The sequence below is a fragment of the Rana temporaria genome, chromosome 5 (assembly GCF_905171775.1).
Source record: "Rana temporaria chromosome 5, aRanTem1.1, whole genome shotgun sequence".
NCBI classification, from domain to species: Eukaryota; Metazoa; Chordata; class Amphibia; order Anura; family Ranidae; genus Rana; species Rana temporaria.
In genome coordinates this window covers 428,469,275-428,492,638 of record NC_053493.1, presented here as the reverse complement: position 1 = coordinate 428,492,638, position 23,364 = coordinate 428,469,275, and the positions used below count along the sequence as shown (strand labels likewise).

General features: G+C 56.2%; 1 protein-coding gene and 2 long non-coding RNA genes across 4 annotated transcripts in view; 2 read left to right on the top strand and 1 right to left on the bottom strand.

Moving 5' to 3' along the window:
- REG4 (regenerating family member 4) overlaps positions 1 to 23,364 on the bottom strand; it is a 51,700-nt gene that overhangs the window by 3,136 nt on the left and 25,200 nt on the right. The window contains exons 2-5 of the mRNA XM_040355459.1: positions 22,546 to 22,636; positions 7,732 to 7,800; positions 2,529 to 2,626; positions 901 to 1,038 (exon numbers count right to left, since the gene is read on the bottom strand). Of these exons, the coding sequence (XP_040211393.1) occupies positions 901 to 1,038; positions 2,529 to 2,626; positions 7,732 to 7,795 (300 nt within the window). The 5' untranslated portion in view covers positions 7,796 to 7,800; positions 22,546 to 22,636. The remainder of the gene's footprint in view (positions 1 to 900; positions 1,039 to 2,528; positions 2,627 to 7,731; positions 7,801 to 22,545; positions 22,637 to 23,364) is intronic.
- Positions 2,777 to 4,522, top strand: LOC120941778. Its single transcript, XR_005749595.1, has 4 exons — positions 2,777 to 3,121; positions 3,167 to 3,362; positions 3,457 to 3,870; positions 3,916 to 4,522. It is a non-coding gene; the product is annotated as an uncharacterized LOC120941778 (long non-coding RNA).
- On the top strand, positions 4,532 to 6,986 carry LOC120941779. 2 transcript variants are annotated; one of them, XR_005749597.1, is made up of 3 exons: positions 4,532 to 5,053; positions 5,491 to 6,017; positions 6,146 to 6,986. It is a non-coding gene; the product is annotated as an uncharacterized LOC120941779 (long non-coding RNA). The 2 variants fall into 2 exon arrangements; XR_005749596.1 differs by having other exon boundaries at positions 4,532 to 5,151.

The window sequence follows — 23,364 nt, the reverse complement described above, 5'->3', positions numbered from 1 at the left end:
CTCTCACCATGGACCTCTCACTCCAGACCTCTCTCCTCTCATCCCAGGCCTCTCTCCTCTCATCCCAGGCCTCTCTCCATAGACCTCTCTCCTATCATCCCAGGCCTCTCTCCATAGACCCCTCTCATCCCAGGCCTCTCTCCATAGACCTCTCTCCTCTCATCCCAGGCCTCTCTCCATAGACCTGTCTCCTCTCATCCCAGGCCTCTCTCCTCTCATCCCAGGCCTCTCTCCATAGACCCCCCTCATCCCAGGCCTCTCTCCATAGACCTCTCTCCATAGACCCCTCTCATCCCAGGCCTCTCTCCATAGACCTCTCTCCATAGACCCCTCTCATCCCAGGCCTCTCTCCATAGACCCCTCTCATCCCAGGCCTCTCTCCATAGACCCCTCTCCTCTCATCCCAGGCCTCACTCCATAGACCCCTCTCATCCCAGGCCTCTCTCCATAGACCTCTCTCCTCTCATCCCAGGCCTCTCTCCATAGACCTATCTCCTCTCATCCCAGGCCTCTCTCCATAGACCTCTCTCCTCTCATCTCAGGCCTCTCTCCATAGACCTCTCTCCTCTCATCCCAGGCCTCTCTCCATAGACCCCTCTCATCCCAGGCCTCTCTCCATAGACCCCTCTCATCCCAGGCCTCTCTCCATAGACCTCTCTCCTCTCATCCCAGGCCTCTCTCCATAGACCTCTCTCCTCTCATCCCAGGCCTCTCTCCATAGACCTCTCTCCTCTCATCCCAGGCCTCTCTCCATAGACCTCTCATCCCAGGCCTTTCTCCATAGACCCCTCTCATCCCAGGCCTCTCTCCATAGACCTCTCTCCTCTCATCCCAGGCCTCTCTCCATAGACCTCTTTCCTCTCATCCCAGGCCTCTCTCCATAGACCTCTTTCCTCTCACCTGCTCAGGGTCATGAAGTCCGATCCACACTGGCTGGTTCTTCTGGTAGGCAGAGATGTGGGAGGCAACGATATCGGCTTCAGCAGAATCCATAATGGAGGCCAGATGTGCTCCATGTCCATATGACTGGCAGTCAAACTGTGAAGACAGAAGGTGGCACTGGTCAGAGAGGCCTGCTAATCATTATTATGGGGTCCCTCCCCATCTACTTCCACCCCTGAGGAGGGCAAGACCATATAGACAATATGGGGGGGGTGTTAGCCTGACTTTGGTTTTGTTTGTCATTTCCTCAGTCATAAAACTACAAGTTAATCTAAGACTGTACAGAGGTGACAATACTGCTGTGTGATTTCCTGCAGAAAGAACATCGTTGTCACCCTGGGGAAATTCTACTGGAAGGACCAACCAATAATAAAACAGCCTCCTTTTAAAAAGCAATTGTCCCCCAAACATCTGGGGAGCCAATATTTTAGTGTCAGTGTAAAGTACAGTGCACATCTATCTGGGTAATAAACTAAGATGTGACCCCTGGGTGAGGCCTAGCATGTTGTAGACGTGGACCCTGGGGGATGCTGTGCAGAGTGTAGATGTGACCCCTGGTGGATGCTGTGCAGGATGTGGCCCCTGGGGGAAGCTGTGCAGAGTGTAGATGTGGCCGCTGGGGGAAGCTGTGCAGGATGTGGCCCCTGGGGGAAGCTGTGCAGAGTGTAGATGTGACCCCTGGTGGATGCTGTGCAGGATGTGGCCCCTGGGGGAAGCTGTGCAGAGTGTAGATGTGGCCGCTGGGGGAAGCTGTGCAGGATGTGGCCCCTGGGGGAAGCTGTGCAGAGTGTAGATGTGGCCCCTAGGGGAAGCTGTGCAGAGTGTAGATGTGGCCCCTGGGGGAAGCTGTGCAGAGTGTAGATGTGGCCCCTAGGGGAAGCTGTGCAGAGTGTAGATGTGGCCCCTGGGGGAAGCTGTGCAGAGTGTAGATGTGGCCCCTAGGGGAAGCTGTGCAGAGTGTAGATGTGGCCCCTGGGGGAAGCTGTGCAGAGTGTAGATGTGGCCCCTAGGGGAAGCTGTGCAGAGTGTAGATGTGGCCCCTGGGGGAAGCTGTGCAGAGTGTAGATGTGGCCCCTGGGGGAAGCTGTGCAGAGTGTAGATGTGGCCCCTAGGGGAAGCTGTGCAGAGTGTAGATGTGGCCCCTGGGGGAAGCTGTGCAGAGTGTAGATGTGGCCCCTGGGGGAAGCTGTGCAGAGTGTAGATGTGGCCCCTAGGGGAAGCTGTGCAGAGTGTAGATGTGGCCCCTGGGGGAAGCTGTGCAGAGTGTAGATGTGGCCCCTGGGGGAAGCTGTGCAGAGTGTAGATGTGGCCCCTGGGGGAAGCTGTGCAGAGTGTAGATGTGGCCCCTGGGGGAAGCTGTGCAGAGTGTAGATGTGGCCCCTGGGGGATGCTCCTGCCCACCATTCTGTAGGTCTCTGGCACAGCTCACCCCCTTCCACCTGGGACATCCCCGGATTAATACTCGGCTCATACTCAACCCTCTTCCATTTTCCATCACGTGACAGCAATGTGGTGCCAAGGAGGAGGAGCCTAGGGTAGTATTTAGAGTAATAGGAACAAATGGAGCGTTATGAGCAACGCCTTACCTCGGCCTCAGACCAGCTTAGCGGGTATCGGAAAAATCCATAACAGTTCGCCTTGTAAAAGAACCATCCGGGGGGGCAACTACTCCGTGACTTACTACCTAGAGCAAAAGGAAACATGGGTGCAAGACCAATCGTTACTCAGAGTGATAGATGGGGGAGGGAGGGGCAATAAAATACTCTGCGGGGGGCCACTATACTGTAGCTATGTGTGCAGGGGGGGTAATAATGCTCTCTGAGAAGGAAGGATGGTAATACTCGGTGTGTAGGGAAGAAAAAACAATATTGACTAGGCCTCTCTGAGGTGGGTAGTAGTAGATATGGCCTTGTACAAGGAGGGTAATAATTGGGCTACTGAGTAGGAGGGACGTGGTAAGTAAGGTAGTAATCTCTATGTAGGGAAGATAGTAGGAGGGTAGTAATCTCTATGTAGGGAAGATAGTAGGAGGGTAGTAATCTCTATGTAGGGAAGATAGTAGGAGGGACGTGGTAAGTAAGGTAGTAATCTCTATGTAGGGAAGATAGTAGGAGGGACGTGGTAAGTAAGGTAGTAATCTCTATGTAGGGAAGATGGTAGGAGGGACGTGGTAAGTAAGGTAGTAATCTCTATGTAGGGAAGATAGTAGGAGGGACGTGGTAAGGTAGTAATCTCTATGTAGGGAAGATAGTAGGAGGGACGTGGTAAGTAAGGTAGTAATCTCTATGTAGGGAAGATAGTAGGAGGGACGTGGTAAGTAAGGTAGTAATCTCTATGTAGGGAAGATAGTAGGAGGGACGTGGTATGTAAGGTAGTAATCTCTATGTAGGGAAGATAGTAGGAGGGATGTGGTAAGTAAGGTAGTAATCTCTATGAAGGGAAGATAGTAGGAGGGACGTGGTAAGTAAGGTAGTAATCTCTATGTAGGGAAGATAGTAGGAGGGACGTGGTAAGGTAGTAATCTCTATGTAGGGAAGATAGTAGGAGGGACGTGGTAAGTAAGGTAGTAATCTCTATGTAGGGAAGATAGTAGGAGGGACGTGGTAAGTAAGGTAGTAATCTCTATGTAGGGAAGATAGTAGGAGGGACGTGGTAAGTAAGGTAGTAATCTCTATGTAGGGAAGATAGTAGGAGGGACGTGGTAAGTAAGGTAGTAATCTCTATGTAGTGAAGATAGTAGGAGGGACGTGGTAAGGTAGTAATCTCTATGTAGGGAAGATAGTAGGAGGGACGTGGTAAGTAAGGTAGTAATCTCTATGTAGTGAAGATAGTAGGAGGGACGTGGTAAGGTAGTAATCTCTATGTAGGGAAGATAGTAGGAGGGACGTGGTAAGTAAGGTAGTAATCTCTATGTAGGGAAGATAGTAGGTGGGACGTGGTAAGGTAGTAATCTCTATGTAGGGAAGATAGTAGGAGGGACGTGGTAAGTAAGGTAGTAATCTCTATGTAGGGAAGATAGTAGGAGGGACGTGGTAAGTAAGATAGTAATCTCTATGTAGGGAAGATAGTAGGAGGGACGTGGTAAGTAAGGTAGTAATCTCTATGTAGGGAAGATAGTAGGAGGGACGTGGTAAGTAAGGTAGTAATCTCTATGTAGGGAAGATAGTAGGAGGGACGTGGTAAGTAAGGTAGTAATCTCTATGTAGGGAAGATAGTAGGAGGGACGTGGTATGTAAGGTAGTAATCTCTATGTAGGGAAGATAGTAGGAGGGACGTGGTAAGTAAGGTAGTAATCTCTATGTAGGGAAGATAGTAGGAGGGACATGGTATGTAAGGTAGTAATCTCTATGTAGGGAAGATAGTAGGAGGGACGTGGTAAGTAAGGTAGTAATCTCTATGTAGGGAAGATAGTAGGAGGGACGTGGTAAGTAAGGTAGTAATCTCTATGTAGGGAAGATAGTAGGAGGGACATGGTATGTAAGGTAGTAATCTCTATGTAGGGAAGATAGTAGGAGGGACGTGGTAAGTAAGGTAGTAATCTCTATGTAGGGAAGATAGTAGGAGGGACGTGGTAAGTAAGGTAGTAGTCTCTATGTAGGGAAGATAGTAGGAGGGACGTGGTAAGTAAGGTAGTAATCTCTATGTAGGGAAGATGGTAGGAGGGACGTGGTAAGTAAGGTAGTAATCTCTATGTAGGGAAGATAGTAGGAGGGACGTGGTAAGTAAGGTAGTAATCTCTATGTAGGGAAGATAGTAGGAGGGACGTGGTAAGTAAGGTAGTAATCTCTATGTAGGGAAGATAGTAGGAGGGACGTGGTAAGTAAGGTAGTAATCTCTATGTAGGGAAGATAGTAGGAGGGACATGGTATGTAAGGTAGTAATCTCTATGTAGGGAAGATAGTAGGAGGGACGTGGTAAGGTAGTAATCTCTATGTAGGGAAGATAGTAGGAGGGACGTGGTAAGGTAGTAATCTCTATGTAGGGAAGATAGTAGGAGGGACGTGGTAAGTAAGGTAGTAATCTCTATGTAGGGAAGATAGTAGGAGGGACGTGGTAAGTAAGGTAGTAATCTCTATGTAGGGAAGATGGTAGGAGGGACGTGGTAAGTAAGGTAGTAATCTCTATGTAGGGAAGATAGTAGGAGGGACGTGGTATGTAAGGTAGTAATCTCTATGTAGGGAAGATAGTAGGTGGGACGTGGTAAGTAAGGTAGTAATCTCTATGTAGGGAAGATAGTAGGAGGGACGTGGTAAGTAAGGTAGTAATCTCTATGTAGGGAAGATAGTAGGAGGGACGTGGTAAGTAAGGTAGTAATCTCTATGTAGGGAAGATAGTAGGAGGGACGTGGTAAGTAAGGTAGTAATCTCTATGTAGGGAAGATGGTAGGAGGGACGTGGTAAGTAAGGTAGTAATCTCTATGTAGGGAAGATAGTAGGAGGGACGTGGTAAGTAAGGTAGTAATCTCTATGTAGGGAAGATGGTAGGAGGGACGTGGTAAGTAAGGTAGTAATCTCTATGTAGGGAAGATAGTAGGAGGGACATGGTAAGGTAGTAATCTCTATGTAGGGAAGATAGTAGGAGGGACGTGGTAAGTAAGGTAGTAATCTCTATGTAGGGAAGATAGTAGGAGGGACGTGGTAAGGTAGTAATCTCTATGTAGGGAAGATAGTAGGAGGGACGTGGTATGTAAGGTAGTAATCTCTATGTAGGGAAGATAGTAGGAGGGACGTGGTAAGTAAGGTAGTAATCTCTATGTAGGGAAGATAGTAGGAGGGACGTGGTAAGTAAGGTAGTAATCTCTATGTAGGGAAGATAGTAGGAGGGACGTGGTAAGTAAGGTAGTAATCTCTATGTAGGGAAGATGGTAGGAGGGACGTGGTAAGGTAGTAATCTCTATGTAGGGAAGATAGTAGGAGGGATGTGGTAAGTAAGGTAGTAATCTCTATGTAGGGAAGATGGTAGGAGGGACGTGGTAAGGTAGTAATCTCTATGTAGGGAAGATAGTAGGAGGGACGTGGTAAGTAAGGTAGTAATCTCTATGTAGGGAAGATAGTAGGAGGGACGTGGTAAGTAAGGTAGTAATCTCTATGTAGGGAAGATAGTAGGAGGGTAGTAATCTCTATGTAGGGAAGATGGTAGGAGGGACGTGGTAAGGTAGTAATCTCTATGTAGGGAAGATAGTAGGTGGGACGTGGTAAGTAAGGTAGTAATCTCTATGTAGGGAAGATAGTAGGAGGGACGTGGTAAGTAAGGTAGTAATCTCTATGTAGGGAAGATAGTAGAAGGGACGTGGTAAGTAAGGTAGTAATCTCTATGTAGGGAAGATAGTAGGAGGGACGTGGTAAGTAAGGTAGTAATCTCTATGTAGGGAAGATAGTAGGAGGGACGTGGTAAGTAAGGTAGTAATCTCTATGTAGGGAAGATAGTAGGAGGGACGTGGTAAGTAAGGTAGTAATCTCTATGTAGGGAAGATAGTAGGAGGGACGTGGTAAGTAAGGTAGTAATCTCTATGTAGGGAAGATAGTAGGAGGGACGTGGTAAGTAAGGTAGTAATCTCTATGTAGGGAAGATGGTAGGAGGGACGTGGTAAGTAAGGTAGTAATCTCTATGTAGGGAAGATAGTAGGAGGGACGTGGTAAGGTAGTAATCTCTATGTAGGGAAGATAGTAGGAGGGACGTGGTAAGGTAGTAATCTCTATGTAGGGAAGATAGTAGGAGGGACGTGGTAAGGTAGTAATCTCTATGTAGGGAAGATAGTAGGAGGGACGTGGTAAGTAAGATAGTAATCTCTATGTAGGGAAGATAGTAGGTGGGACGTGGTAAGTAAGGTAGTAATCTCTATGTAGGGAAGATAGTAGGAGGGACATGGTAAGGTAGTAATCTCTATGTAGGGAAGATAGTAGGAGGGTAGTAATCTCTATGTAGGGAAGATAGTAGGTGGGACGTGGTAAGTAAGGTAGTAATCTCTATGTAGGGAAGATAGTAGGAGGGACGTGGTAAGTAAGGTAGTAATCTCTATGTAGGGAAGATAGTAGGAGGGACGTGGTAAGTAAAGTAGTAATCTCTATGTAGGGAAGATAGTAGGAGGGACATGGTAAGGTAGTAATCTCTATGTAGGGAAGATAGTAGGAGGGTAGTAATCTCTATGTAGGGAAGATAGTAGGTGGGACGTGGTAAGTAAGGTAGTAATCTCTATGTAGGGAAGATAGTAGGAGGGACGTGGTAAGTAAGGTAGTAATCTCTATGTAGGGAAGATGGTAGGAGGGACGTGGTAAGTAAGGTAGTAATCTCTATGTAGGGAAGATAGTAGGAGGGACGTGGTAAGGTAGTAATCTCTATGTAGGGAAGATAGTAGGAGGGACGTGGTAAGTAAGGTAGTAATCTCTATGTAGGGAAGATAGTAGGTGGGACGTGGTAAGGTAGTAATCTCTATGTAGGGAAGATAGTAGGAGGGACGTGGTAAGTAAGGTAGTAATCTCTATGTAGGGAAGATAGTAGGAGGGACGTGGTAAGTAAGGTAGTAATCTCTATGTAGGGAAGATAGTAGGAGGGTAGTAATCTCTATGTAGGGAAGATAGTAGGAGGGACGTGGTAAGGTAGTAATCTCTATGTAGGGAAGATGGTAGGAGGGACGTGGTAAGTAAGGTAGTAATCTCTATGTAGGGAAGATAGTAGGAGGGTAGTAATCTCTATGTAGGGAAGATGGTAGGAGGTTAGTAATCTCTATGTAGGGAAGATAGTAGGAGGGTAGTAACAAGCAATCTTTGATAGCAGTAGTACTTTATTTACCTTCTGCAACCTGAGTGATGGTCAAAGAGCCCAGAAGCAGAACTACGAGCAACGAAGCCTCCATGTTACCTGCAAAGAATTGTTGGTAAGAATAAACAATGAGAGCGTTTCTTCTACTATGATTAGCTGGGGCAGAGAGGAGAACTCGCAAATGCGAGAGCAATGAGAGTCATCATGTGAGCATGCAAGTCCATGTGTGACGGTGTGAGGAGAGTCGGCGTGTGACGGTGTGAGGAGAGTCGGCGTGTGGAGGTGTGAGGAGAGTCGGCGTGTGACCGTGTGAGGAGAGTCGGAGTGTGACCGTGTGAGGAGAGTCGGCGGGTGGAGGTGTGAGGAGAGTCGGCGTGTGACGGTGTGAGGAGAGTCGGCGTGTGGAGGTGTGAGGAGATTCGGCGTGTGGAGGTGTGAGGAGAGTCGGCGTGTGAAGGTGTGAGGAGAGTCGGCGTGTGACCGTGTGAGGAGAGTCGGCGGGTGGAGGTGTGAGGAGAGTCGGTGTGTGACGGTGTGAGGAGAGTCGGCGTGTGGAGGTGTGAGGAGAGTCGGCGTGTGGAGGTGTGAGGAGAGTCGGTGTGTGGCGGTGTGAAGAGAGTCTCAGTGTGGCGGTGTGAGGAGAGTCGGCATGTGGCGGTGTGAAGAGAGTCGGCGTGTGACGGTGTGAGGAGAGTCGGCGTGTGACGGTGTGAGGAGAGTCGGAGTGTGGAGGTGTGAGGAGAGTCGGAGTGTGGAGGTGTGAGGAGAGTCGGAGTGTGGAGGTGTGAGGAGAGTCGGCGTGTGGAGGTGTGAGGAGAGTCGGAGTGTGGAGGTGTGAAGAGAGTCGGAGTGTGGAGGTGTGAGGAGAGTCGGCGTGTGACGGTGTGAGGAGAGTCGCAGTGTGGCGGTGTGAGGAGAGTCGGCGTGTGGAGGTGTGAGGAGAGTCGGAGTGTGGAGGTGTGAGGAGAGTTGGAGTGTGGAGGTGTGAGGAGAGTCGGCGTGTGGAGGTGTGAGGAGAGTCGGTGTGTGACGGTGTGAGGAGAGTCGGCGTGTGGAAGTGTGAGGAGAGTCGGTGTGTGGCGTTATGAGGAGAGTCGGCGTGTGGTGGTATGAGGAGAGTCGGTGTGTGACGGTGTGAGGAGAGTCGGCGTGTGGCGGTGTGAGGAGAGTCGGCGTGTGGATGTGTGAGGAGAGTCGGAGTGTGGAGGTATGAGGAGAGTCGGCGTGTGGAGGTGTGAGGAGAGTCGGCGTGTGGCGGTGTGAGGAGAGTCGGCGTGTGGCGGTGTGAGGAGAGTCGGCGTGTGGATGTGTGAGGAGAGTCGGAGTGTGGAGGTGTGAGGAGAGTCGGCGTGTGGCGGTGTGAAGAGTTGGTGTGGCGGTGTGAGGAGAGTCGGAGTGTGGAGGTGTGAGGAGAGTCGGAGTGTGGAGGTGTGAGGAGAGTCGGTGTGTGACGGTGTGAGGAGAGTCGGAGTGTGGAGGTGTGAGGAGAGTCGGCGTGTGACGGTGTGAGGAGAGTCGCAGTGTGACGGTGTGAGGAGAGTCAGAGTGTGAAGGTGTGAGGAGAGTCGGCATGTGGAGGTGTGAGGAGAGTCGGAGTGTGGAGGTGTGAGGAGAGTCGGAGTGTGGAGGTGTGAGGAGAGTCGGAGTGTGGAGGTGTGAGGAGAGTCGGAGTGTGGCGGTGTGAGGAGAGTTGGAGTGTGGAGGTGTGAAGAGAGTAGGCGTGTGGTGGTGTGAGGAGAGTCGGCGTGTGGCGGTGTGAGGAGAGTCGGAGTGTGGAGGTGTGAGGAGAGTCGGAGTGTGACGGTGTGAGGAGAGTCGGAGTGTGGCGGTGTGAAGAGAGATGGTGTGTGGTGGTGTGAAGAGAGACGGTGTGTGGCGGTGTGAAGAGAGTCGGTGTGTGACGGTGTGAGGAGAGTCGGCGTGTGACGGTGTGAGGAGAGTCGACGTGTGGAGGTGTGAGGAGAGTCGGAGTGTGGAGGTGTGAGGAGAGTCGGCGTGTGACGGTGTGAGGAGAGTCGGCGTGTGACGGTGTGAGGAGAGTCGGCGTGTGACGGTGTGAGTAGAGTCGGAGTGTGGAGGTGTGAGGAGAGTCGGAGTGTGACGGTGTGAGGAGAGTCAGAGTGTGAAGGTGTGAGGAGAGTCGGCATGTGGAGGTGTGAGGAGAGTCGGCGTGTGGAGGTGTGAGGAGAGTCGGCGTGTGACGGTGTGAGGAGAGTCGGCGTGTGACGGTGTGAGAAGAGTCGGAGTGTGACGGTGTGAGGAGAGTCGGTGTGTGGTGGTGTGAGGAGAGTCGGAGTGTGGAGGTGTGAGGAGAGTCGGAGTGTGGCGGTGTGAGGAGAGTCGGCGTGTGACGGTGTGAGGAGAGTCGGCGTGTGGAGGTGTGAGGAGAGTCGGAGTGTGGCGGTGTGAGGAGAGTCGGAGTGTGGAGGTGTGAGGAGAGTCGGCGTGTGACGGTGTGAGGAGAGTCGGAGTGTGGCGGTGTGAGGAGAGTCGGCGTGTGGAGGTGTGAGGAGAGTCGGCGTGTGGAGGTGTGAGGAGAGTCGGTGTGAGGCGGTGTGAAGAGAGTCGGAGTGTGGAGGTGTGAGGAGAGTCGGCGTGTGGAGGTGTGAGGAGAGTCGGAGTGTGGTGGTGTGAGGAAAGCCGGCGTGTGACGGTGTGAGGAGAGTCGGCGTGTGACGGTGTGAGGAGAGTCGGCGTGTGGCGGTGTGAGGAGAGTCGGCGTGTGGCGGTGTGAGGAGAGTCGGCGGGTGGAGGTGTGAGGAGAGTTGGAGTGTGGAGGTGTGAGGAGAGTCGGCTTGTAAAGGTGTGAAGAGAGTCGGTGTGTAGCGGTGTGAGGAGAGTCAGCGTGTGAAGGTGTGAAGAGAGTCGGAGTGTGGCGGTGTGAGGAGAGTCGGCGTGTGACGGTGTGAGGAGAGTCGGCGTGTGAAGGTGTGAGGAGAGTCGGAGTGTGGCGGTGTGAGGAGAGTCGGAGTGTGGAGGTGTGAGGAGAGTCGGCGTGTGACGGTGTGAGGAGAGTCGCAGTGTGGCGGTGTGAGGAGAGTCGGCGTGTGGAGGTGTGAGGAGAGTCGGCGTGTGGAGGTGTGAGGAGAGTCGGTGTGAGGCGGTGTGAAGAGAGTCGGAGTGTGGAGGTGTGAGGAGAGTCGGCGTGTGGAGGTGTGAGGAGAGTCGGAGTGTGGTGGTGTGAGGAAAGCCGGCGTGTGACGGTGTGAGGAGAGTCGGCGTGTGACGGTGTGAGGAGAGTCGGCGTGTGGAGGTGTGAGGAGAGTCGGCGTGTGGAGGTGTGAGGAGAGTCGGCGTGTGAAGGTGTGAGGAGAGTCGGCGTGTGACCGTGTGAGGAGAGTCGGCGTGTGGAGGTGTGAGGAGAGTCGGTGTGTGACGGTGTGAGGAGAGTCGGCGTGTGGAGGTGTGAGGAGAGTCGGCGTGTGGAGGTGTGAGGAGAGTCGGTGTGTGGCGGTGTGAAGAGAGTCTCAGTGTGGCGGTGTGAGGAGAGTCGGCATGTGGCGGTGTGAAGAGAGTCGGCGTGTGACGGTGTGAGGAGAGTCGGCGTGTGACGGTGTGAGGAGAGTCGGAGTGTGGAGGTGTGAGGAGAGTCGGAGTGTGGAGGTGTGAGGAGAGTCGGAGTGTGGAGGTGTGAGGAGAGTCGGCGTGTGGAGGTGTGAGGAGAGTCGGAGTGTGGAGGTGTGAAGAGAGTCGGAGTGTGGAGGTGTGAGGAGAGTCGGCGTGTGACGGTGTGAGGAGAGTCGCAGTGTGGCGGTGTGAGGAGAGTCGGCGTGTGGAGGTGTGAGGAGAGTCGGAGTGTGGAGGTGTGAGGAGAGTTGGAGTGTGGAGGTGTGAGGAGAGTCGGCGTGTGGAGGTGTGAGGAGAGTCGGTGTGTGACGGTGTGAGGAGAGTCGGCGTGTGGAAGTGTGAGGAGAGTCGGCGTGTGACGGTGTGAGGAGAGTCGGCGTGTGGCGGTGTGAGGAGAGTCGGCGTGTGACGGTGTGAGGAGAGTCAGCGTGTGGAGGTGTGAGGAGAGTCGGAGTGTGGAGGTGTGAGGAGAGTCGGCGTGTGACGGTGTGAAGAGAGTCGGTGTGTGGCGTTATGAGGAGAGTCGGCGTGTGGTGGTGTGAGGAGAGTCGGTGTGTGACGGTGTGAGGAGAGTCGGCGTGTGGCGGTGTGAGGAGAGTCGGCGTGTGGATGTGTGAGGAGAGTCGGAGTGTGGAGGTATGAGGAGAGTCGGCGTGTGGAGGTGTGAGGAGAGTTGGCGTGTGGCGGTGTGAGGAGAGTCGGCGTGTGGCGGTGTGAGGAGAGTCGGCGTGTGGATGTGTGAGGAGAGTCGGAGTGTGGAGGTGTGAGGAGAGTCGGCGTGTGGCGGTGTGAAGAGTTGGTGTGGCGGTGTGAGGAGAGTCGGAGTGTGGAGGTGTGAGGAGAGTCGGAGTGTGGAGGTGTGAGGAGAGTCGGTGTGTGACGGTGTGAGGAGAGTCGGAGTGTGGAGGTGTGAGGAGAGTCGGCGTGTGACGGTGTGAGGAGAGTCGCAGTGTGACGGTGTGAGGAGAGTCAGAGTGTGAAGGTGTGAGGAGAGTCGGCATGTGGAGGTGTGAGGAGAGTCAGAGTGTGGAGGTGTGAGGAGAGTCGGAGTTTGGAGGTGTGAGGAGAGTCGGAGTGTGGAGGTGTGAGGAGAGTCGGAGTGTGGAGGTGTGAGGAGAGTCGGAGTGTGGCGGTGTGAGGAGAGTTGGAGTGTGGAGGTGTGAAGAGAGTAGGCGTGTGGCGGTGTGAGGAGAGTCGGAGTGTGGAGGTGTGAGGAGAGTCGGAGTGTGACGGTGTGAGGAGAGTCGGAGTGTGGCGGTGTGAAGAGAGATGGTGTGTGGTGGTGTGAAGAGAGACGGTGTGTGGCGGTGTGAAGAGAGTCGGTGTGTGACGGTGTGAGGAGAGTCGGCGTGTGACGGTGTGAGGAGAGTCGACGTGTGGAGGTGTGAGGAGAGTCGGCGTGTGGAGGTGTGAGGAGAGTCGGAGTGTGGAGGTGTGAGGAGAGTCGGCGTGTGACGGTGTGAGGAGAGTCGGCGTGTGACGGTGTGAGGAGAGTCGGCGTGTGGAGGTGTGAGGAGAGTCGGAGTGTGGAGGTGTGAGGAGAGTCGGAGTGTGGAGGTGTGAGGAGAGTCGGCGTGTGGAGGTGTGAGGAGAGCCGGCGTGTGGAGGTGTGAGGAGAGTCGGCGTGTGGCGGTATGAGGAGAGTGGGCGTGTGGAGGTGTGAGGAGAGTCGGCGTGTGGAGGTGTGAGGAGAGTCGGAGTGTGGAGGTGTGAGGAGAGTCGGAGTGTGGAGGTGTGAGGAGAGTCGGCGTGTGACGGTGTGAGGAGAGTCGGCGTGTGACGGTGTGAGGAGAGTCGGCGTGTGACGGTGTGAGGAGAGTCGGAGTGTGGAGGTGTGAGGAGAGTCGGAGTGTGACGGTGTGAGGAGAGTCAGAGTGTGAAGGTGTGAGGAGAGTCGGCATGTGGAGGTGTGAGGAGAGTCGGCGTGTGGAGGTGTGAGGAGAGTCGGCGTGTGACGGTGTGAGGAGAGTCGGCGTGTGACGGTGTGAGAAGAGTCGGAGTGTGACGGTGTGAGGAGAGTCGGTGTGTGGTGGTGTGAGGAGAGTCGGAGTGTGGAGGTGTGAGGAGAGTCGGAGTGTGGCGGTGTGAGGAGAGTCGGCGTGTGACGGTGTGAGGAGAGTCGGCGTGTGGAGGTGTGAGGAGAGTCGGAGTGTGGCGGTGTGAGGAGAGTCGGAGTGTGGAGGTGTGAGGAGAGTCGGCGTGTGACGGTGTGAGGAGAGTCGCAGTGTGGCGGTGTGAGGAGAGTCGGCGTGTGGAGGTGTGAGGAGAGTCGGCGTGTGGCGGTGTGAGGAGAGTCGGTGTGAGGCGGTGTGAAGAGAGTCGGAGTGTGGAGGTGTGAGGAGAGTCGGCGTGTGGAGGTGTGAGGAGAGTCGGAGTGTGGTGGTGTGAGGAAAGCCGGCGTGTGACGGTGTGAGGAGAGTCGGCGTGTGACGGTGTGAGGAGAGTCGGCGTGTGGCGGTGTGAGGAGAGTCGGCGTGTGGCGGTGTGAGGAGAGTCGGCGGGTGGAGGTGTGAGGAGAGTTGGAGTGTGGAGGTGTGAGGAGAGTCGGCTTGTAAAGGTGTGAAGAGAGTCGGTGTGTAGCGGTGTGAGGAGAGTCAGCGTGTGAAGGTGTGAAGAGAGTCGGAGTGTGGCGGTGTGAGGAGAGTCGGCGTGTGAAGGTGTGAGGAGAGTCGGCGTGTGAAGGTGTGAGGAGAGTCGGCGTGTGACGGTGTGAGGAGAGTCGGCGTGTGGAGGTGTGAGGAGAGTCGGAGTGTGGCGGTGTGAGGAGAGTCGGAGTGTGGAGGTGTGAGGAGAGTCGGCGTGTGACGGTGTGAGGAGAGTCGCAGTGTGGCGGTGTGAGGAGAGTCGGCGTGTGGAGGTGTGAGGAGAGTCGGCGTGTGGAGGTGTGAGGAGAGTCGGTGTGAGGCGGTGTGAAGAGAGTCGGAGTGTGGAGGTGTGAGGAGAGTCGGCGTGTGGAGGTGTGAGGAGAGTCGGAGTGTGGTGGTGTGAGGAAAGCCGGCGTGTGACGGTGTAAGGAGAGTCGGCGTGTGACGGTGTGAGGAGAGTCGGCGTGTGGCGGTGTGAGGAGAGTCGGCGTGTGGCGGTGTGAGGAGAGTCGGCGGGTGGAGGTGTGAGGAGAGTTGGAGTGTGGAGGTGTGAGGAGAGTCGGCTTGTAAAGGTGTGAAGAGAGTCGGCGTGTAGCGGTGTGAGGAGAGTCAGCGTGTGAAGGTGTGAAGAGAGTCGGAGTGTGGCGGTGTGAGGAGAGCTGGCGTGTGACGGTGTGAGGAGAGTCGGCGTGTGAAGGTGTGAGGAGAGTCGGCGTGTGAAGGTGTGAGGAGAGTCGGCGTGTGAAGGTGTGAGGAGAGTCGGCGTGTGAAGGTGTGAGGAGAGTCGGCGTGTGAAGGTGTGTGAAGAGAGTCGGTGTGTGACGGTGTGAAGAGAGTTGGTGTGGCGGTGTGAAGAGAGTCGGCGTGTGACGGTGTGAGGAGAGTCGGAGTGTGAGGAGAGTCGGAGTGTGACGGTGTGAGGAGAGTCGGCGTGTGACGGTGTGAGGAGAGTCGGAGTGTGGAGGTGTGAGGAGAGTCGGCGTGTGGAGGTGTGAGGAGAGTCGGCGTGTGACGGTGTGAGGAGAGTCGGCGTGTGACGGTGTGAGGAGAGTCGGCGTGTGGAGGTGTGAGGAGAGTCGGCGTGTGGAGGTGTGAGGAGAGTCGGCGTGTGGCGGTGTGAAGAGAGTCGGCGTGTGACGGTGTGAAGAGAGTCGGAGTGTGACGGTGTGAAGAGTTGGTGTGGCGGTGTGAGGAGAGTCGGAGTGTGGAGGTGTGAGGAGAGTCGGCGTGTGGCGGTGTGAGGAGAGTCGGCGTGTGGAGGTGTGAGGAGAGTCGGAGTGTGGAGGTGTGAGGAGAGTCGGAGTGTGGAGGTGTGAAGAGAGACGGTGTGTGACGGTGTGAGGAAAGCCAGAGTGTGGCGGTGTGAAGAGAGTCGGAGTGTGGCGGTGTGAAGAGAGTCGGCGTGTGGTGGTGTGAGGAGAGTCGGTGTGTGGCGGTGTGAAGAGAGTCGGCGTGTGGCGGTATGAGGAGAGTCGGCGTGTGGCGGTACGAGGAGAGTCGGCGTGTGGCGGTATGAGGAGAGTCGGCGTGTGGCGGTGTGAGGAGAGTCGGCCTGTGACGGTGTGAGGAGAGTCGGTGTGTGACGGTGTGAGGAGAGTCGGAGTGTGGAGGTGTGAGGAGAGTCGGCCTGTGACGGTGTGAGGAGAGTCGGAGTGTGGAGGTGTGAGGAGAGTCGGAGTGTGACGGTGTGAGGAGAGTCGGAGTGTGGCGGTGTGAGGAGAGTCGGCGTGTGACGGTGTGAGGAGAGTCGGCGTGTGGCGGTATGAGGAGAGTCGGCGTGTGGAGGTGTGAGGAGAGTCGGCGTGTGGCGGTATGAGGAGAGTCGGAGTGTGACGGTGTGAGGAGAGTCGGAGTGTGGAGGTGTGAGGAGAGTCGGTGTGTGGAGGTGTGAGGAGAGTCGGAGTGTGGCGGTGTGAGGAGAGTCGGTGTGTGGAGGTGTGAGGAGAGTCGGAGTGTGACGGTGTGAGGAGAGTCGGAGTGTGACGGTGTGAGGAGAGTCGGAGTGTGGAGGTGTGAGGAGAGTCGGAGTGTGACGGTGTGAGGAGAGTCGGCGTGTGGCGGTATGAGGAGAGTCGGCGTGTGGCGGTGTGAGGAGAGTCGGAGTGTGACGGTGTGAGGAGAGTCGGAGTGTGGAGGTGTGAGGAGAGTCGGCGTGTGGAGGTGTGAGGAGAGTCGGAGTGTGAAGGTGTGAGGAGAGTCGGCGTGTGACGGTGTGAGGAGAGTCGGAGTGTGAAGGTGTGAGGAGAGTCGGCGTGTGGAGGTGTGAGGAGAGTCGGCGTGTGGCGGTATGAGGAGAGTCGGCGTGTGGCGGTGTGAGGAGAGTCGGCGTGTGACGGTGTGAGGAGAGTCGGAGTGTGACGGTGTGAGAAGAGTTGGTGTGTGGCGGTGTGAGGACAGTCGGCGTGTGAAGGTGTGAGGAGAGTCGGCGTGTGACCGTGTGAGGAGAGTCAGAGTGTGGAGGTGTGAGGAGAGTCGGCGTGTGGCGGTGTGAGGAGAGTCGGCGTGTGGCGGTGTGAGGAGAATCGGCGTGTGGCGGTGTGAGGAGAGTCGGCGTGTGACGGTGTGAGAAGATTCTGTGTGTGGCGGTGTGAGGACAGTCGGCGTGTGAAGGTGTGAGGAGAGTCGGCGTGTGACCGTGTGAGGAGAGTCGGCGTGTGACGGTGTGAGAAGAGTCGGCGTGTGGCGGTGTGAGGAGAGTCGGAGTGTGGAGGTGTGAGGAGAGTCGGAGTGTGGAGGTGTGAGGAGAGTCGGAGTGTGGAGGTGTGAGGAGAGTCGGAGTGTGACGGTGTGAGGAGAGTCGGAGTGTGGAGGTGTGAGGAGAGTCGGCGTGTGGAGGTGTGAAGAGAGTCGGAGTGTGGCGGTGTGAGAAAAGTCGGAGTGTGGAGGTGTGAAGAGAGTCGGAGTGTGACGGTGTGAGGAGAGTCGGCGTGTGACGGTGTGAGGAGAGTCGGCGTGTGGAGGTGTGAGGAGAGTCGGCGTGTGACGGTGTGAGGAGAGTCGGAGTGTGACGGTGTGAGGAGAGTCGGCGTGTGAAGGTGTGAGGAGAGTCGGCGTGTGACGGTGTGAGGAGAGTCGGCGTGTGACGGTGTGAGGAGAGTCGGAGTGTGACGGTGTGAGGAGAGTCGGCGTGTGGAGGTGTGAGGAGAGTCGGAGTGTGGAGGTGTGAGGAGAGTCGGAGTGTGGAGGTGTGAGGAGAGTCGGAGTGTGGAGGTGTGAGGAGAGTCGGAGTGTGACGGTGTGAGGAGAGACGGCGTGTGGCGGTGTGAGGAGAGTCGGAGTGTGGAGGTGTGAGGAGAGTCGGAGTGTGACGGTGTGAGGAGAGTCGGAGTGTGGCGGTGTGAAGAGAGATGGTGTGTGGTGGTGTGAAGAGAGACGGTGTGTGGCGGTGTGAAGAGAGTCGGTGTGTGACGGTGTGAGGAGAGTCGGCGTGTGACGGTGTGAGGAGAGTCGACGTGTGGAGGTGTGAGGAGAGTCGGAGTGTGGAGGTGTGAGGAGAGTCGGCGTGTGGAGGTGTGAGGAGAGTCGGAGTGTGACGGTGTGAGGAGAGACGGCGTGTGACGGTGTGAGGAGAGTCGGCGTGTGGAGGTGTGAGGAGAGTCGGAGTGTGGAGGTGTGAGGAGAGTCGGAGTGTGACGGTGTGAGAAGAGTCGGCGTGTGACGGTATGAGGAGAGTCGGCGTGTGGCGGTGTGAGGAGAGTCGGCGTGTGGAGGTGTGAGGAGAGCCGGCGTGTGGAGGTGTGAGGAGAGTCGGCGTGTGGCGGTATGAGGAGAGTGGGCGTGTGGCGGTGTGAGGAGAGTCGGCGTGTGACGGTATGAGGAGAGTCGGCGTGTGGCGGTGTGAGGAGAGTCGGCGTGTGGCGGTGTGAAGAGAGTCGGCGTGTGGCGGTGTCAAGAGAGTCGGTGTGTGACGGTGTGAGGAGAGTCGGTGTGTGACGGTGTGAGGAGAGTCGGCGTGTGGAGGTGTGAGGAGAGTCGGCGTGTGGCGGTATGAGGAGAGTGGGCGTGTGGCGGTGTGAGGAGAGTCGGCGTGTGGCGGTGTGAGGAGAGTCGGAGTGTGGCGGTGTGAGAAGAGTCGGCGTGTGACGGTGTGAGAAGAGTCTGTGTGTGGCGGTGTGAGGAAAGCCGGAGTGTGGCGGTGTGAGAAGAGTCGGCGTGTGACGGTGTGAGGAAAGCCGGAGTGTGGCGGTGTGAAGAGAGTCGGCGTGTGGCGGTGTGAGGAGAGTCGGAGTGTGGCGGTGTGAGGAGAGTCGGCGTGTGGCGGTGTGAAGAGAGTCGGAGTGTCACCGTGTGAAGAGTTGGTGTGGCGGTGTGAAGAGAGTCGGCGTGTGACGGTGTGAGGAAAGCCGGAGTGTGGCGGTGTGAAGAGAGTCGGAGTGTGGCGGTGTGAAGAGAGTCGGCGTGTGGCGGTATGAGGAGAGTCGGCGTGTGGCGGTACGAGGAGAGTCGGCGTGTGGCGGTGTGAGGAGAGTCGGAGTGTGACGGTGTGAGGAGAGTCGGCGTGTGGAGGTGTGAGGAGAGTCGGAGTGTGGAGGTGTGAGGAGAGTCGGTGTGTGGAGGTGTGAGGAGAGTCGGTGTGTGGCGGTGTGAAGAGAGTCGGCGTGTGGCGGTGTGAGGAGAGTCGGCGTGTGGAGGTGTGAGGAGAGTCGGAGTGTGGAGGTGTGAGGAGAATCGGCGTGTGATGGTGTGAGGAAAGCCGGAGTGTGGCGGTGTGAAGAGAGTCGGAGTGTGGCGGTGTGAAGAGATTCGGCGTGTGGCGGTACGAGGAGAGTCGGCGTGTGGAGGTGTGAGGAGAGTCGGAGTGTGGAGGTGTGAGGAGAGTCGGTGTGTGGAGGTGTGAAGAGAGTCGGCGTGTGACGGTGTGAGGAGAGTCGGCGTGTGGAGGTGTGAGGAGAGTCGGCGTGTGGAGGTGTGAGGAGAGTCGGAGTGTGGAGGTGTGAGGAGAGTCGGAGTGTGGAGGTGTGAGGAGAGTCGGCATGTGGAGGTGTGAGGAGAGTCGGCGTGTGAAGGTGTGAGGAGAGTCGGAGTGTGACGGTGTGAGGAGAGTCGGAGTGTGGAGGTGTGAGGAGAGTCGGTGTGTGGCGGTGTGAGGAGAGTCGGAGTGTGGAGGTGTGAGGAGAGTCGGCGTGTGGAGGTGTGAGGAGAGTCGGTGTGTGGAGGTGTGAGGAGAGTCGGCGTGTGACGGTGTGAGGAGAGTCGGCGTGTGGAGGTGTGAGGAGAGTCGGCGTGTGGAGGTGTGAGGAGAGTCGGTGTGTGGAGGTGTGAGGAGAGTCGGAGTGTGGAGGTGTGAGGAGAGTCGGAGTGTGGAGGTGTGAGGAGAGTCGGAGTGTGGAGGTGTGAGGAGAGTCGGAGTGTGGAGGTGTGAGGAGAGTCGGTGTGTGGAGGTGTGAGGAGAGTCGGAGTGTGGAGGTGTGAGGAGAGTCGGAGTGTGGAGGTGTGAGGAGAGTCGGAGTGTGGAGGTGTGAGGAGAGTCGGAGTGTGGAGGTGTGAGGAGAGTCTGCGTGTGGCGGTGTGAGGAGAGTCGGAGTGTGGCGGTGTGAGGAGAGTCGGTGTGTGGAGGTGTGAGGAGAGTCGGTGTGTGGAGGTGTGAGGAGAGTCGGTGTGTGACGGTGTGAGGAGAGTCGGCGTGTGGAGGTGTGAGGAGAGTCGGTGTGTGACGGTGTGAGGAGAGTCGGAGTGTGGAGGTGTGAGGAGAGTCGGCGTGTGACGGTGTGAGGAGAGTCGGCGTGTGACGGTGTGAGGAGAGTCGGCGTGTGGAGGTGTGAGGAGAGTCGGTGTGTTACGGTGTGAGGAGAGTCGGCGTGTGGAGGTGTGAGGAGAGTCGGCGTGTGGCGGTGTGAGGAGAGTCGGCGTGTGGAGGTGTGAGGAGAGTCGGAGTGTGGAGGTGTGAGGAGAGTCGGCGTGTGGAGGTGTGAGGAGAGTCGGAGTGTGGAGGTGTGAGGAGAGTCGGAGTGTGGAGGTGTGAGGAGAGTCGGCGTGTGGAGGTGTGAGGAGAGTCGGCGTGTGGAGGTGTGAGGAGAGTCGGCATGTGGCGGTGTGAGGAGAGTCGGAGTGAAGCGGTGTGAGGAGAGTCGGTGTGTGACGGTGTGAGGAGAGTTGGTGTGTGGAGGTGTGAGGAGAGTCGGCGTGTGGAGGTGTGAGGAGAGTCGGTGTGTGACGGTGTGAGGAGAGTCGGAGTGTGGAGGTGTGAGGAGAGTCGGAGTGTGGAGGTGTGAGGAGAGTCGGAGTGTGACGGTGTGAGAAGAGTTGGTGTGTGGAGGTGTGAGGAGAGTCGGCGTGTGGAGGTGTGAGGAGAGTCGGTGTGTGACGGTGTGAGGAGAGTCGGAGTGTGGAGGTGTGAGGAGAGTCGGAGTGTGGAGGTGTGAGGAGAGTCGGAGTGTGACGGTGTGAGGAGAGTCGGAGTGTGGCGGTGTGAGGAGAGTCGGAGTGTGGAGGTGTGAAGAGAGTCGGAGTGTGGAGGTGTGAGGAGAGTCGGAGTGTGGAGGTGTGAGGAGAGTCGGAGTGTGACGGTGTGAGGAGAGTCGGAGTGTGGAGGTGTGAGGAGAGTCGGCGTGTGGAGGTGTGAGGAGAGTCGGTGTGTGGAGGTGTGAGGAGAGTCGGAGTGTGACGGTGTGAGGAGAGTCGGCGTGTGGAGGTGTGAGGAGAGTCGGCTTGTAAAGGTGTGAAGAGAGTCGGAGTGTGGAGGTGTGAAGAGAGTCGGAGTGTGGAGGTGTGAAGAGAGTCGGAGTGTGGAGGTGTGAGGAGAGTCGGCGTGTGGAGGTGTGAGGAGAGTCGAAGTGTGGAGGTGTGAAGAGAGTCGGAGTGTGGAGGTGTGAAGAGAGTCGGAGTGTGGAGGTGTGAGGAGAGTCGGCGTGTGGAGGTGTGAGGAGAGTCGGAGTGTGGAGGTGTGAGGAGAGTCGGAGTGTGGAGGTGTGAGGAGAGTCGGAGTGTGGAGGTGTGAAGAGAGTCGGAGTGTGGAGGTGTGAGGAGAGTCGGAGTGTGGAGGTGTGAGGAGAGTCGGAGTGTGACGGTGTGAGGAGAGTCGGAGTGTGGAGGTGTGAGGAGAGTCGGCGTGTGGAGGTGTGAGGAGAGTCGGCGTGTGGCGGTGTGAGGAGAGTCGGCGTGTGGAGGTGTGAGGAGAGTCGGAGTGTGAAGGTGTGAGGAGAGTCGGAGTGTGGAGGTGTGAGGAGAGTCGGAGTGTGGCGGTGTGAGGAGAGTCGGAGTGTGGAGGTGTGAGGAGAGTCGGCGTGTGGAGGTGTGAGGAGAGTCGGAGTGTGGAGGTGTGAGGAGAGTCGGCGTGTGGAGATGTGAGGAGAGTCGGCGTGTGACGGTGTGAGGAGAGTCGGAGTGTGGAGGTGTGAGGAGAGTCGGCGTGTGACGGTGTGAGGAGAGTCGGAGTGTGGAGGTGTGAGGAGAGTCGGTGTGTGGAGGTGTGAAGAGAGTCGGAGTGTGGCGGTGTGAGGAGAGTCGGAGTGTGACGGTGTGAGGAGAGTCGGAGTGTGGAGGTGTGAGGAGAGTCGGTGTGTGGAGGTGTGAAGAGAGTCGGAGTGTGGCGGTGTGAGGAGAGTCGGAGTGTGAAGGTGTGAGGAGAGTCGGAGTGTGGAGGTGTGAGGAGAGTCGGAGTGTGGAGGTGTGAGGAGAGTCGGAGTGTGACGGTGTGAGGAGAGTCGGAGTGTGGCGGTGTGAGGAGAGTCGGAGTGTGGCGGTGTGAGGAGAGTCGGAGTGTGGAGGTGTGAGGAGAGTCGGCGTGTGGAGGTGTGAGGAGAGTCGGAGTGTGGAGGTGTGAGGAGAGTCGGCGTGTGGAGATGTGAGGAGAGTCGGCGTGTGACGGTGTGAGGAGAGTCGGAGTGTGGAGGTGTGAGGAGAGTCGGCGTGTGACGGTGTGAGGAGAGTCGGAGTGTGGAGGTGTGAGGAGAGTCGGTGTGTGGAGGTGTGAAGAGAGTCGGAGTGTGGCGGTGTGAGGAGAGTCGGAGTGTGACGGTGTGAGGAGAGTCGGAGTGTGGAGGTGTGAGGAGAGTCGGTGTGTGGAGGTGTGAAGAGAGTCGGAGTGTGGCGGTGTGAGGAGAGTCGGAGTGTGAAGGTGTGAGGAGAGTCGGAGTGTGGAGGTGTGAGGAGAGTCGGAGTGTGGAGGTGTGAGGAGAGTCGGAGTGTGACGGTGTGAGGAGAGTCGGAGTGTGGCGGTGTGAGGAGAGTCGGCGTGTGGAGGTGTGAGGAGAGTCGGAGTGTGGAGGTGTGAGGAGAGTCGGAGTGTGGAGGTGTGAGGAGAGTCGGCGTGTGACGGTGTGAGGAGAGTCGGAGTGTGACGGTGTGAAGAGTTGGTGTGGCGGTGTGAGGAGAGTCGGCGTGTGGATGTGTGAGGAGAGTCGGAGTGTGGAGGTATGAGGAGAGTCGGAGTGTGGCGGTGTGAGGAGAGTCGGAGTGTGGAGGTGTGAGGAGAGTCGGAGTGTGGAGGTGTGAGGAGAGTCGGCGTGTGGAGGTGTGAGGAGAGTCGGAGTGAAGCGGTGTGAAGAGTGGAGCGGTGTGAGGAGTGAAGTGGTGTGAAGAGTGAAGCGGTGTGAGGATTGAAGCGGTGTGAAGAGTGGAGCGGTGTGAGGAGTGAAGCGGTGTGAAGTGGTGTGAAGAGTGGAGCGGTGTGAGGAGTGAAGCGGTGTGAGGATTGAAGTGGTGTGAAGAGTGAAGCGGTGTATATCGGGGGTAGAGAGATGAATGGTCTTACCCGTCTCTCGGAGATTATGGAGCTCCTGTAGACGGATTGCCGCCTCTATATATGTGGATCGGAATTCCTCTTCTGGTTATAAAGTGATTTCCTTAGAGATAAGGACAGATGAATTCCGTCTCACACCCAACAATACGACCTCCACCCCGATCTACGACCTCCACCCACCTCCTCCACCCCGATCTACGACCTCCACCTGCCGGCTCCTCCTCATCTCACAGCCCAGAACTCTCCCAATATGTTCCGTCATTTGCCTTATAATAAATATTCCAGAATTGCTGTGTAAAGAACGTCCCGCCGGCCGCGCCGCGCCTTATCTATATTATCTAGAAGGCAATTCATGGATTGACCATCCCCCATTGCTCTGCAAACATTCTCTGTTTTCTTAGATGTCATTATTACATTGTAATGGATTTCAGGTGCGATAATTTATCATCCGGAATTTGTCATCTACGCCGCATGACCGCGAGGGATGAACACCCCTCCCCCGGTTCAGGCTCGCGTCCAGAACATGTGAACCTGAACCTCCGACGATGTCCAGAAAAAAATGTATGATATGAGATGTCCGGGATAAGCTGGCCAGCATGAGAAGGCACCTCAGGGGCACGGGAGGAGGACCAGCTTCATCTCTGAGGTTGACACTGGAGGAGGAGGTGATCGCCAGCTGTCTGAAGCGGGAGCAAGTGGAGGGCTTTGACTGAACTGAGGAGAGGTAAGTGTGTTTTATCCCCCATTTGGTGTCTAGCATGTGAAGGGGTGGAAGGGAACATGTGACAAGTGTGTGGGTCCACCAATATGTGAATGTTTTGTGTCATCCAC